At 39.6% G+C, this 15,745-nt stretch overlaps 1 protein-coding gene across 6 annotated transcripts in view; it reads right to left on the reverse strand.

The window, feature by feature from the left end:
• Positions 1-15,745, reverse strand: part of fgfr3 (fibroblast growth factor receptor 3) — an 82,548-nt gene that overhangs the window by 52,269 nt on the left and 14,534 nt on the right. For all 6 annotated transcript variants that reach the window (XM_049481322.1, XM_007230891.4, XM_022684929.2 and 3 more), the window contains exon 3: positions 2,317-2,589. In XM_049481322.1, the coding sequence (XP_049337279.1) occupies positions 2,317-2,589 (273 nt within the window). The remainder of the gene's footprint in view (positions 1-2,316; positions 2,590-15,745) is intronic.

Here is a 15,745-nt window from a genome sequence, read left to right on the forward strand (position 1 = left end):
ATAAGCACCCTGTTCTCCTCTGACGCTGGTGTTTCAGCGTGTTTTAACTTAAAAAAAAATAAATCCAATCAGTTTTTTTGGGAAAACACAACCCGGTGTACGCAATTCCAACAGGACAATGCTCGTCCACATACTGCAGCCAGCCAGACGTATCATGGTTTAAATAAATAAAAATATGCGTTTGATGCTATTAGACACGCTATTGCCACTCCGTCTCTACTGCAGGAACAGATTGAATGTTCTGTTCAAGCTGTATGCTACAGATCGTCACAGGACACCATTAAGAACCTCTACAACTCAGCTCCTAGCCGAGATGTCCGGCATGTTGTGTTACACATGCTTTCCACACTACTTCTGTATGTGTATCTCAATAAATATGACCAAGAGTTGCAAATATCAGTCTATATGTTTAATTATTATGTATCGATCCTGTTAACTTTTCGGATCTTCCTTCCAAATAGCATCGCAATCTGATGCTTCCTTCTGGGTGTTTTTGTGTGTGTGTGTGTGTGTGTGTGTGTTGAGTGTTTATGTGTATTTTAGTTTAGTACAGCTACATTTCAAAGTGTTTACATAGTGTTTTATCAAAGAACCTGGCTTTCAAAGAGTGTGTGTGTTTTTGTGTGTGTGTATTTATGTGTTTGCATTGTTTTACTGTTGCAAAACTGTTGATGAGATGTTTTACACTGCATGCCCCCTTTTGAAGTGCTCACAGTGTGTATTTGTGCTGCTGGCGTCTTTGTTCTGTGCTGTTTGAGAGAGAGTTCTGCTGCATGTTTGACTGTGTGTGTGTGTGTGTGTTGCTGGCTGTCAAGGCATGTGTTTAAGTGGCTAGAACAGGATATTGCTGTCTTTGTGGACGTTTTATCGATGTATAGTAATTGGGGCAGAATTTGGAGCTGATCTCTTGCTCGCTTTTTTCTCTCTTCCTCTTTCTCTCTCTCTCGTACTCTCTCTAGCTCCCTCTCTTTCTCTCTCTCTCTCTCGCCTTCCCTCTCTCTCTCTCTGTCTCTCTCTCTCTCTCTCTCTCTCTCTCTCTCTCTCTGTCTTCCACTCCCTCTACTGACTGGCTGCAGAATGGGCAGATTGGAGCTGGACTAATGCCAAACACATGTGCGCGAAAGCAAGAAAACTCTCTCTCTCTGTCTCTCTCTCTCTCTCCTGCGCGCTCCGTTTCTCCCGCGTTCTCTCCATCTGGTTTGAATGATGAGGTGATTCCAGACAATTGCTTTCTAATTAGTTGTCAATGAGCGACTCAGCTGGTGTCCCTCAGTTTTCTGAGTTTACAGGACCTCAGTCTAACCCAGGCTACCGTTTACACACACACACACACATACATGCATACACACACACACACACGCACACTTGCACACATGTGCGAGAGCACACACCCATACAGATCTGAGCATTCCATAATTGGAGTGAGAGTGAGTTTATTTTCTCTGAGTTAATTATATTTTGTCCTCAGAGTATAAATGTGTTTTGCCCCATCCGCCTGACTGTGTGTTTGTGAATGTGTGTGTGTGTGTGTGTGTGTGTGGGTGGTGGGTGTGGTGGGTGTGCCGTGTGTGCGTGTTTGGGGGTCTAATTTAGACAGATAACTGTACTGTAATATTTGTTCTGCTTAGAACAGGAAGCGGACGCAATGCTGATTGCTGGAAATATGGAAAAAAACGACAAAATACTCCTCCTCTTCTTTCTTTAGGTCTCTCTATCACTTTCACTCTCTCTCTCTCTCTCTTTCTCTATGAAAAAAGAAGTTTGGCTCTGACTGCTTAAAAATGTCGTTTGACACACCTTTATTAGAGTTTACTGAGTTTGTGTGTGTCTGTGTGTGTGTGTTTGTGTGTGTGTGTGTGTGTGTGTCTGTGTGTGTGCGTTAATATATGTGTGTGTTGCTCTTGTTGTTCTGCGATGTCGCAATGCTTGATTACCTGAAGGTGTTTTTGGCAGGATTATTTCATAAGAGCAGTGCGACAAGAATTTTGATTGGCTGCCAGCCACACACACTCTCTTTCGTGTGCACACACATATACACACACACACATATACACACACACACACACACACAACTATCAATGCTTTGCAAGCCTCTACAGGAGCCGCATGGCTCTATTGTTGAAAAATGACAATCCTTAAGTGCCAACGTAATAAAGCAAAAGTGTGTTTGTGAGAGAGAGAGAGAGAGAGAGAGAGAGAGAGAGAGAGAGAGTGATTGAATGAGTGAGAAAGTGAGGGATAAGTGTAGAAGTGTTGAATGTGAGCAGATTGCAGAGATTAAGCTTGTGTGTGTGTGTGTGTGTGCGTGGTACTGACCAGTGACTCGGACGGTGTAGTTGCTGAGCAGTGTGTTGCTGTGGGCGTGTCTGCAGGAGTAAACCCCCGAGTCTTCGTACGACACGTTGATGATGCGCAGCATCTTCTGTCCCAGCCGCGTGCGGTTGCTAGGCGACACAGAGCCGCCATCCTTCTGCCAGACAATAGGCATCAGGAAGTCCTGTGGCGTGCAGGAGAGATCCAGTGTGTCCCCCACACCCGCAACATAGTCCTCCAGAAACACCTCCACCTCCGCCTCACTCGACTGCCAGTCTGAGAGAGAGAGAGAGAGAGAGAGAGAGAGAGAGAAAGTCAGGATACTTCATTCTGAACGGGATTATGGGATTGGTGATCAATATCAAAATCACAGCTAAACACATCCTAGAAATTGAACTCAAAAGTGCTGAGCAAGGAAACTAAACCCACTGAAAAGAGTTTTGAAATTACCATGCTAGGCTAAAAGCTAAAGCTAACTACAGTCTTTTCCACTAAGTGACCACATGTCATGCTGAGTGGACACTGAGAGGACAGATATCACATTTCTGTCAGGAGTCATCCTGGTCACATGAATTAGCCTATCAGAGCACAGCTGTTCTTTTCTTTTTACCATAAATTAAGAATAGGCATGTAAAACCTCATGTGGGAATTTTTCACCCATTATACCCATTATACTCGCTAGTTTTATAACTTCATTATAGTCATTTAGTTTTTTTACACATTTAACTAGAGATGGGCAATATGACAATATTTGATCATGTGATCATGTGATTTTGTGATTGTGTTGCACAATATACAGCTCGGAAAAAATTAAGAGAACACTTTAGTTTCTGAATCAGTTTCTCAGATTTTGTAAAATGAAAATAGTTGTTTTATTCTATAAATTACAGACAACATTTCTCCCAAATTCCAAATAAAAATATTGTCATGTAGAGCATTTATTTGCAGAAAATCAAAAATGATGAAATAACAAAAAAGATGCAGAGCTTTCAGGCCTCAAAAATTGCAAAGAAATATTTGGTGGAATAACCCTGTTTTTTAATCACAGTTTTCACGCATTTCGTTATTTTCTCCTCCACCAGTCTTACACACTGCTTTTGGATAACTTTATGCCTGCACTCCTGATGCAAAAATCCAAGCAGTTCAGCTTGGTTTAATGGCTTGTGATCATCCATATTCCTCTTGATTATATTTCAGAGTTCTTTTTATTTGGTAGAATCAAAGAAACTCATAATTTTTAAGTGGTCTCTTATTTTTTTTGTTGTATTTATGGGTGTTTCTGAAAATAAATGTGGATATTTCCACTTCTTAAAAAACAGTGGCCAACTTCATATTTTAGCAGATTAAATACCAATCATTGTACTTTATACGGCATATTATTTGAACCACAAGTTTCAGAATATTGCTATAAAAGTAGTGTTTTGTTAAAATGTCTTTTAATATCATAATACAATATTTATTTTACTCATTTCTTTTCACACAGGACTGCATTCAACAGCTGTATCACCATAATCATAGTCATAAAAATAGTTCTTTTTAATAGAAGTCCGAGTTGAAGCCAGACCATCAATGACCAAAATATCTTTAAGGCTTTTTTTTTGTTGACAAACAAGAAAAAGCTCTGCATTAAAAAGCCGAAGCCAAACTTAAATGGAAAAAAAATGAAATGGAAACTGCGGCAGTGACCAGCGGTAATTACTGCCCTCTCCTTTACGCAATAGTGCTGCCAGGAGTGTGTGAGCGGGACTCGAAGCCTTCAACGGTCATCCTGCAGTCGGGTCCAAAACACACAACTGCATAGCGGGATAAATAAACAAACAAACATGTTTACCAGCCACCCCACTGATCAGCATGGAGACCCCGCGGAGACGGAGATGCAGGCAGGCACCAACCGCAAACAAGAATTTAGCCTGACAGAGATTTTCCTTCATCTCACACTCACTCTCTCTCTCTCTCTCGCTCTATCCCTCTCTCTCTCTGTTTTTCTATAACACTGTACTTCTTTTTTACTCTCCCTCTCTGTGACTGAGTGACATCACTTCTATTCATCTTGTCACCAAAGAGCTGCGTCTGCCATACAGAAATATATAGTTCTGCCTGTAAAAGAGAGAGAGAGAGAAATGGAGATTGAGAGATATAGAGAAAAAGAGAGGTAAGAGATTGAGAGAGGTGGAAGAGTAGAGCGGCGTTTGCAGACGAGACTCAGACGAGACTCGAAACTTGAGAGGAATACTGAATCAGTGGTATGAATTATAGATCACCAGTGTGCAGCACACACTTCATATACACACGCATAGTGCTGGGCGATAAAACGATATCGATAGTTATCGAGGAAACTATATATCGCGATAAGTCGGGGCGAGAAATTCGATAAACTAAATTTTCTATTTCCCGTTTAAGTGAAAAGGCGCAGCACGAGATCAGGCAGCACGCTGAACTGCTGCTCAGCCCAGTACAACCCCTCCCCTCCCCTCTCCACCATCCCCCTCCGCCCCACCCCCCGAGCCCCTCCACTCTGAACTCCTCACATAGCGGCTCCTTCTCTCCCATTTACTGGATAAACTTCATTTATACTATTCAGCGGCGCTACACTGGAAAACTCACCTTTTAAATATGAGGCATGCGTCTCCAAGATATTTAGAGAGGTGAGCTTGTTCAGATTTCTGAAGGCAGGTAAACGCTGCTCTGTTTGCTGCTAGTTAGATTAGCTTGTCTCCAGTTTAAAGTTAGCGATGTTTAGGTGTAAAAGGGATCTGTGCAATCTGTCATCATTAGCTAAGATGCTTTCACTGCTTTTTACATTCTAATAAACTAATGGGTAACGCACGTTAGCCGTGTTAATCCACGTTTCGTGTAAATTAAGGTTAACTTCAGCACGAGTGAGGGGTTAGTATATAAACACACAGAAAGGAAGCACTTTCCATCTTTTTTCCTAACTCTCACTGTTTCTGTTAGAAAACCCTGAGGGCAGCATTCTCCTCTGTCTTTGTGTTTTATAGTTTTTAACAGATAGAGAGTCTGTTATGCTGGATATTTTACTAAATACAGAAGATTATATAATCTGTCTAGCTGTATTTGAACTGAGCTAAACATTGCTGTTACTGAACTGGAGTTTTAAATACACTTAAGTAATGTAAGTCTAGTCTACTGAAAGCCAGTAATGTTAGTATAAATCTGTACTGCAGTAGAAGTGGATCATTTCAGAAACTTGACTTTATTCCTCCCACCTCCATTATAGGCCACTTTTTTTTTTAAATATTTAAATGTTAGCTTAATTTAAATGAAAAAAAAAACTAAAGGCTCTTATTTAAAAAAAAACATAAGCAGTAAATTATCTAAAATTACAACAAATAGAAAATAGAAAAACAGTAAAACATATGTAATACATACTTTTTATATGACCAAAATTAAACTAGACTGAAATCTGACTAAAACTAATAATATCCGATAGACTAAAATGTAACTAAAACTATTATACATTTTAGTGAAAAGACTAAGACTGTATCAAAATCACCTGTCAAAATGAACACTGTGATATACTCTTGTATTTTGCTTTATGTAGTTGCCTGCATTCAGGGAGGGGAATGATCTTTTGATTAAATATAATTTTATAAAAATAAATAAAGTGTTATTGCAATTTAAATTAAACAGACATATAATGTAAAGGGTCTTACATATTTTTTAGTTTATATATTTGTCCCCTTTTTAAAATTAATTTAAAAGCTGTACCCACCTGGCAAGATGTTAACATCCTAGTGTCTGTCCACAAGGCTCTGAGCCTGCTAGTGATTTTGTCCATAACTCCCTTATTCTGTCACTTCTGAGTAAAAATAGAAACCTTTAAGTGTAACAGAAAGTGATTTGATTTATATCGTGATACATATCGATATCGGCTGATATGAAAAACTATATCGTAATAAGATTTTTTTCCATATCGCCCAGCCCTACACACGCATATTACATATAACACACATACATCTATACACACACACACACATTCACACATATACTGAGACATAGCATGTAATAGCATGTAATTGGGTGGAATTGCCTCTTTGTGTAATCAAAGACTAAGCAAAGACTAAACAATGACTGTAATGTGTTTTATTTAACTGAGTTTGACTCTGACTTTGGCTCTGCACTCGTCCTCATCCTTCCCTCCATCACAGTTTGTGTTTAAGTAGTGCTTCACCTACCGCTGCTCACGAGGCCAATTCATCCCCACACCCTCCTCTACTGGTAATAGTACGTCCTTGGTACGTGGATCATTGAATTAATGTGTGTATTTAAATTTGTGTGTACGTGAGGACGTCAGGGGAGCAAATCTCTCCTAATATACACAGGAGGATAATAAATAAATATCATAAGGGGCTCCTGTGAGTTTGCGTGGAGTCTGTGGAGAGGTGTAGTGTGTGGTGGAGAATGGGGCCAGTGTGTGTCGTGTGTTTTTACAGCGCTGATATTGGAACCTCGCGGGGGCCGTAGCTCAGCCACGCTTCAGCCGTTTATGAAGTCTTAGCACAAGCCTTCCTCCTCAGCCTCGGAACAAGTACACACACACACACAAGCGCACAGGCGCACAGTTAGGACAGTGTTTCTTTGATCAGTGAATGATGAAATGTTATTGTGCTATGCATGGCCTACAGAGGGGATTGGAGGCGTGATTTACAGTCAGCTGCTTTGTGGAAGACTGGAATTTCTGAAGCTTTATTATAATAAAAAAAATATTGGTGTATATTTTTAGAATGCCAACAGTTTACTCTACTAAAAATAAAGGTGCTATAATTAGTTCTTTAAGCAATTCCATAGAAAAACACTTTTGGTTTCATAAAGAACTAAGTCGGCGGTTACCTCATGTTTACTCTTGCCCCCCCCTTCCCCCCCCTCCCCCTTGTGCTTCTCAGGCAGCAGCAGTCTTTCACTTACACAGACACAGAGACAGCGCTGTGTGTCTACTTCTTGTGTCAGGTATCAAAACACTGCAACATGACATGTTTTATTTAATTGCCTTAAGTGACATCACACGTCCTGTGATGTGACTATTGCGCATGCGCACATCGCGATGATGATGCTTAAACGATATATCGTGCAGTCTTATTTTAAACCAGCACATTCAGAACTAAGTGGAAGTTAACTTTAACTCTAACTGTAATGCAACTAATGCAAACATACACACATTATAGAAACATATAGAAATTACAGTACATTCACCTCATCATATTATTAAGAATTTTTAAATAATTAAACAATTTTACATGACTAGTCTAGAATATACGTGATACGTGTTTTATTGAACTAAGCTGTGCTGCAGTGCTACAGTATTGCTAATAGCATTCATGCCAGTGTAAAGGATACATAGAAGTATAAGGGGAAGTGAGGTTCACATTTCTTCACAATGGATTAGTGTAGCGTTGCATAGTCACCCAGACCAGGAATTGAACCCCAGTCTCTGACTGGCAGCTATATACTGGATTATGTATGGATTTCTTTATTAAGTATCAGCTAAATGAACTAGAGTATGAGCTATAATCATTATTATAATGAGGACATAAATCTAACACAGAGGTATTAAGAGTGTGTGTGACCTTTTTGATAATATCTATAGCACGATCTTTGCTGAATGTTGGCTTTTGCAATAGTAGGTTTCACAAGAACACCCCCCCACACTCAGCCCGCTCTCTCTCTTTCTCTTTCTCTCTCTCTCTCTCTCTCACACACACACACACACACACACACGACTATTCTGCTCTTTTTCTCCTGTTTCCTGCTGTCACCAACCATTTGGCATGATCACATTAGCTGTCGACCCCTACTGTCACACGACCTTCAAAGTGCACACAACCCAACCCAACCCAACCTCACACACACACACCCACACGCACACACACTCTTCCTCTGATTAAATCATACACACTTCTCTCTCTCGTCATCCAGCCACTTCTTGCATGATTTACATGAGTTACATAATTGTTAACTACACAATTTGTGTTTCTGTGTGTATTCAATTGGGGTTTGTGTGTGTTTTACAGACAAAGATGTGTTAAAAACAACACGTAGTGTGTCATTTCTACCACTGTAGCGTGAGCGCTGCGGGACGCCGCATTCGCTGTCGTTTTGTTTTAACACACACTTAACACAGAGTGACTCAAAGTGTGTTAAAATACACAATTTTTTGAACGTGTTTGTGAAGGTGGGGTGTCAGGGAGCTGGAGGTGGAGCTGCTGGTGTGCGTGCTCTCAGATGGTGGGTGGATGTAAACACCTGTGGATGAGGTCCTGAGTGTGTATGTGTGTGTGCGTGGCTGCTGTGAAAAGGCTCCAGGGGTGAAGGGGAGAGAGAGAGAGAGAGAGAGAGAGAGAGAGAGAAAGAGAGATAGAGGGGGAGATGAGTGATCGGGGTTCGATGTGAATGGGAGGTGGGAGAGGAGAGCTTTTCGGCTTGTTGCCTCTTTTCTTCTGCCCTGTTGAGGCGTGTGTGTGTGTGTGAGCACCCCCAAGGAAAGTTAAAGACGGCTGCAGCATCCAAAGACCCCTTTACAAACACACACACACACACACTCAAACACACACACACACACACACACAATCCCGCCTCACTGCACTAATTAGTAACGGAAGCTACAGCATTCAACCTCCCAGCCCCTATACTCTGCCAAAACCTTTAAAAATACATCCACACACACACACACTTATACACACACACACTTATACACACACACACCTTGTCTGCGAGCAAAGAAATTCACCTCTTTCACTCTCGCTCTCACTCTCACTTGTCTCTCCACTTTAAAGTATTTCTCTCTCTCTCCTCTCTCTCTCTCCTTCCCCTCTGTCTCTCGCTCGCTGTCGCACGCACTAAACAAGAATTAGGGTGTCTTAATTGTCATTCCACAGACAAAATGGCCTAGATTCAAACCCCCATAAACTGTACGGAATAAACACTGGAAGCCACATTAAACACGTTCATATACTGAATACAGCTCTGTCTTTTTTTTTCCTCCAATTAGTCTGAGTTAATTCTCTGCTCTGGGTCACACCCTGCACTCCCTACACTCCCTGCACTCAACCCTCCCAGAACTCAGAAGCTCTCACTGTATCGTTTCATACACAGCAAAGCAGCATCAAAACCTTCAATACACGCAATTTTATTTCATATATTTGGGGTATAAAGTCAATGTCAATGCATGAGCGTCTAGAAGCTTGAATTATTGACAGGATGAACTCTAGGAACTCTAGGAAACGGAGAAGACACTTGACAGCACAGGTGAGGACACCTTCTTATAATGAGTGTATTCAGCCATACTATGAGTAACAAAGTATCCACACAATCCTCAAATAATGATACTTTATAATAGCTAGTTTAGAGTGCACCTTGTTTAATCTATAGGTGAATATAGGTGAATGATAATTCAATATAATAAGTTCAGGAGTCTAAACTCAACATATCAAAAAGCCATAGAGTTGCATTAAGTCCTCCCAACACTGGGAGTCAGTGACTACAATCATTTGCAGCTACAGCAAGTGTGTTCTTTAAGGTGCCCTGAGGTGCTGATAGAGATTTTCACAAGCACACAAACACAGCTGATATAATCGCAAAGGAAGCGCAATACCAGTCTAAGGAATATTTTACTAGATTACAACGCCAAAGACAATGCAATGTCAAATTTAAACAGAAGGGTTATATATCATTAGGAGGCCAACACATCAATTTCAAGAACTGACTGTTTATTTACTTCCTAATACTGTATATCCCATAACTTGACAAGGACCACTGTAACCATAGAATCAAAGCTATTGACTTTTCCTTACCGATTTTAATGTTTTGCCTGATCGTTGGAAATGTGGAAAATGTTAAAATTATGATTATGGCCCATTTCAGGTTCCAAACTAGGTATATATATATATATATATATATTATATGTTCTGTTTGGGTTGAGTCGAAACACTGAGTAAATCAATGATTCAAAACGTTCCTGACCTCGTGTCTACACTGGATTATCCTTTAGAACGCGGGTTTGTGACTGAACATTGAGAAATAACAAACTTATTGAGTCACAGAAAAACTTTAAAGGAGTGATCATTATTATTTTCCACAATTAATCACAGATCCTCACCTTAGGGCGATGACGCTGCAGTTGTTAGAAGCGGTAGGATTTATTTTTAGATAAATATATGCTTTATTTCACCGGGTGTTTGTGTCGCAAGTGCTGGATCAGTGCTGGAACTTTTTTCGTTTTAAGTATTCAATCAACTGTTTATAGACATTTTTAAATGTAAAAATGTTAATACTGTAAAGCACAACAAAACACCAACAATGATCAAAATCTTAATATTGTAAAAGTAAGTATTGTTAATTATATGTATTATACAACAGCTCAAACAGCTGCAAGATCCATCATATGAATTGACATTATTGATCTCTGGTGTTTCCATTGATATTATCAATAACAGCTCTGTGTTATCACACAGAGAACACACTACAGGGATTTGCCCCTAAACCCTCAAAACAGGGCTGACATCTGCAGAACTCCAGTCTGCTTTCAACTAAGGCTTTGTCTCCTCCATTCAAATGTAGCATATCTGAGATATTCCATTGTTCTATGAAATGATCTGTTATCATTTTGTGGGTGGACAATTTAGTATTGTATAGTATTTATTGTCACAATATTCTAAAAAATATAGTGTATCCTACAAAAGTCTTAAAATGTAATGATCTGTGCAATATTTTGCCTGGTTCCCTCAGTTTCAATTAGTTATACTAATAAAAAAATCCCAGAATTAAAATGTCTATTCATATTGATCAGATAAAGCTCATGTATCATAAAGTAACAGCGTGAAAAAAACTACAGAATCAACAAGTTACAATGTGCGTTACCCCAGTGACCAAGCGCTCATAATGAGGGTGTCCCGCTCTGTTCTGCAGAGTAAGACATCTCTTATTAGAGCACGATCAATAGGTCAGTAGTGGGTCATTTGCATATCAGTGGAAAGGGACATTAGGCAGAGCTGACACTTTGCCCTTTCACCTCCTGACCCTGGGGAGTGTGCATCCAACCGCACAGACATGCACAGACACACACACACACACACACACACACACACACTGCACGGCTGCTGGGAGCTTTAGTAGCAGGGACCACGCCTGCAGTGCAATACAAAGAAATGAGGCAGCGCCCTAACAGAGTTATCACATCACTCCCTCACACTCCTTCTGCTGCTCTTTTCATCTCAGAGAGAGAGAGAGATAGAGAGAGAGAACAAAGAAAAAGAGAGGAGAGAGAGAAAGACAAAGATAAATAGACAGAGAAAAACAGAGAGAGTGAAAGATAAGCAGAACAGAAAAAGAAACCCTCTTATATGTGTATATAAGAGAGAGAGAGAGAGAGAGAGAGAGAGAGAGAGAGAGAAATAGAGAAAGAGACAGACAGAGAGAAATAGAGAGAAAACAACACCAACACTTGTCTATCTCTTCACTACTTAACTTTACAGCTAAAACTGAACAATATATGAAGTGAGTAGTTTGGACTAAGAGATAGTCTGTGTGCATTCATGTATGTGTATGTGTGTGCGTGTGTGTGCGTGTGTGTGTGTGTTGTGTTGTGTGTGTGTGTGTGTGTTGTGTGTGTGTTGTGTGTATGTGTGTGTGTGTGTGTGTGTGTGTTGTGTGTGTGTGTGTGTGTGCGGGGGCAGGGGGTCTCTCGGAGCAGGAACACTCCTAATCCTCTCCTTCCCTTCCCTACAGCCTCTGACACACACAAGCAACTGGCAACAGCTGCTCTAAGACATCCACACACACACATACACACACACACACGGATATACATGCACACATACACATCAACTCCTTCTCTCACACACATGAACTCTCTCTCTCTGTACATACACACCTATATAATTAACATATAATTGTACTGCACTTAAACACGCATACATCCATATACAGCACTGTGCTGTTTTAGGCACCTGTAACAGTATTACCGTATTTATTCAAAAGCATTTATCTCAACAAAACAAGCATCTGTTGCTAATTAAAATTCAGATAAAGCAGATTACAAATAAATTTAATAATAAACTTCATATAAACATAAGTACAGTAATATTTTATCTTCCAGTTAGCATGTGGATGTGTTCAATTCCATCAGCAGGTCACCTGATGCAACATCATTAAGCAGTGGTTTATTAAATCACACACTCTTTTCACACTTTTTCCATTGTTTTTTTTTCTGGTCTAAAAAATGATCAATATGATTGGTTCATGCTAATCAGAAACTTATTGTAAGTGAGTGAAAGTTTAGTCATAAATATACCTCAGCAGTGCTATTGAAGTCAAATGTAGCTGGCTAACTTGCACAGAATTACACAGTACAAAATTGCCTTTTAAAATGATGCTAAAGCTCACTTCACTCATCTTATCCCAGTACAGTTCATAAACGTACTTTAAGCTGCAAAATTACCAAATACAGCTCTGAAAAAAATAAGAGGCCACTTAAAAATGACAAGTTTCTTTGATCTTACCAAATCCAGAAAACCTCTGGAATATAATCAAGAGGAAGATGGATGATCACAAGCCATCAAACCAAGCTGAACTGCTTGAATTTTTGCACCAGGAGTGGCGTAAAGTTATCCAAAAGAAGTGTGTAAGACTGGTGGAGGAGAAGATTGCAAGGTGCATGAAAACTGCGATTAAAAAACAGGGTTATTCCACCAAATATTGATTTCTGAACTCTTAAGACTTAAAGAATATGAACGTATTTTCTTTGCATTATTTGAGGTCTGAAGTTTTAAGTCTGCATCTTTTTTGTTATTTCAGCCATTTCTCACTTTCTGCGAGTAAATGCTGTAAATTACAATATTTTTATTTGGAATTTGGGAGAAAGGTTGTTCGTAGTTTATAAAATAAATCAACAATGTTTATTTTACTCAAACATATACCAATAAATAGCAAAATCAGAGAAACTGATTCAGAAACTGAAGTGTTTTTTTTCATTTTTTCATATGTTTAATATTCTGTGCATCCTGAGTTACAGTGTACTTAACTGTAGTTTATAATTAATAATAAATAAACTGTAAAAAAAATAATTAAAATGCAATCAGAAGAAAATGAAAAGGAGAAAATCTGATTTCATAGGGACCTAAAAACTTTAAACACAGACAGATCGGTGCCCACAGAGCTCAGTCTCACTAAGCGCAATAGGATCTGTTACTGTGTAGTACAAGCCTCATTACACCTCTATAATGCATTATTAATGCACTGGCTAACTTTCTTAAACAGCAGTCTGTAGAAAGAGAGAAATGCGGGCAGTCAAAGAGCAGAGAAGCAGAGAAACACACACACACACACACACACACACACACACACACACTCACACTCACAGCTGTGTGTAATACTATAGTGATCAGATAAAGTTAATGAACACATATGTGCACGTCTGCTGCTCTGCTGCTAAAAAGCACAGTCCCTGCTCTGCGGCTCCGTGAATATCGGTGTGTATCGGAGGGTGTGTGTTCCGAGGTGCAGTGGGGGGATGGCAGGGCACAGGGTCGTTTCATGGGTGGCTAAGGAGGGGTGTTTGTGTGTGTGTGTGTGTGTTGGATTTCTTACAGCACATAACGGGCCATCTGTTCATGACTGCCAGCAGCAATATAAGAGAGCTGAGGGAAATCAAGAACACACACACACTCACACACACACACACACACACACACTGAGAGTCTCAGACAGTGCTTATCAAACACAACAAACAATTTTGTTTTGTTCTGGTGTCCAAAAATCAGAATCACAGAAGAACGGTCTGCATGGTTTACAGAGCAGACTGATAACACAGACGTTCATCTCTCCCTCCAGAGACACAGATACAGTCAGCCAGAACTTACTCACACACACACACACACACACACACAGGCTCAGACAGCTCTGATGGAGTGTGTGATGGACGTGAGCGTGGTGTGAGAGGTGAAGGTTGCTGAGGAGACTGCGCAGCATGTTGAGCAGGTTGTGTAGGTTGCTGTCAGGTGGGCTGATGGGAGTTTGAGTTTCAATCACAGCTTCCCTGAAGGAAATTTACACCACAGTCCTACACAATGGAGCAAAGGATTAGTGTGTTTAAGCTCTGTGTGTGTGTGTGTGTGTGTGTGTGTGTGTGTGTGAGTGTTAGAGTGGGTGTGTTTTCAATCTTTTTACTTTAAGGTCTTTTCAATGTCATTATTTTGTAAAATACAGCCAAATATAATGTAGTTCAAAAGGACTAGATACTAGAACCACCAGCCTAGAGTAAACAGTGTAAGGAACAGGGTCATGTTATTAGTATTAGGCTGACAATGTTATATTATTAATGACATTAAGGGACATGATCAGATATGACAATAATATATTGTGATACAGTAAGCTAGTGTCAGGTTTGTGAAGCAGGAGCAAGGAGAAGACGCGGAGAGCGGACGAAAATGTGAGGTATTTATTATAGAAAGTAAATAATAGAAAATACAAAAATAAACAATCAAAGAACTGAATAAACCAAGCAACACTTAGGACATAGAAAAACACACGCAACCTTAACAAACAAACAGATAAACATACAAAGACCTACACTGGAACAGGAAACGCGCAAACTATAAATACAGACGGACAACAGAAAACAGCTGACAACAGATAATTACAGGGCGGAGCTACAAATGAGACACAGGTGAAAACACTGAGGGTAGAGACACAGGAGAAACACTCAGGAGGAACATGTGGGAGAATGACAGGCAAGGAGGAAAAGGGTAAATATCAGAGATAATCACAAGCACAGAAAGGAGAACAGAAATCAAACAGGTCCAGGATGTGACAGCTAGAACTTCCATGTTGCCACTGAAGTTCAAGTTTGGTCTGTGTGTGTTAACTTGTATCAGTGACTTTTATTTTGACACAGTTACTGATGTTTTAACCCTTCTGTTACCTACAAATTCACTAGCATCTTTTATGCTTGGGGCCAATTTGTCCCAAGACATTTTAACCTATAGAAAATGATTATATAATAATTGGTACCACTTTAAAATAAGACTACCTTTATAAAGGGTTTATAAATGGTTTACAATCAATTTATTAATGGTTACTAATTAGGTTGTAAATGCCTTAAAAAGCATTAATAATCAGTTATAACACATACGTAGAAAGGCCAATAATATAGATGGCTGTGGGATCTCTATTTGGCAAACAACAGGTCATTGATGCCCTTTCTACCTATGTGTTATAACTGATTATTAATGATTTTAAGGCATTTACAACCTAATTAGTAATTAATAAACTAACTGTAAACCATGTATAACCCCTTTATAAAGGTAGTCTTATTTTAAAGTGGTACCTAATACTTAAATTGTTACCCAACTTTATGTCAGATGCATACAAAATGTGTACAGGAGAATTCATCATGTTAATTTTATGTTTACACAGTTGT

This window comes from Astyanax mexicanus, chromosome 7, assembly GCF_023375975.1.
Source record: "Astyanax mexicanus isolate ESR-SI-001 chromosome 7, AstMex3_surface, whole genome shotgun sequence".
In the NCBI taxonomy this organism is placed as follows: domain Eukaryota; kingdom Metazoa; phylum Chordata; class Actinopteri; order Characiformes; family Acestrorhamphidae; genus Astyanax; species Astyanax mexicanus.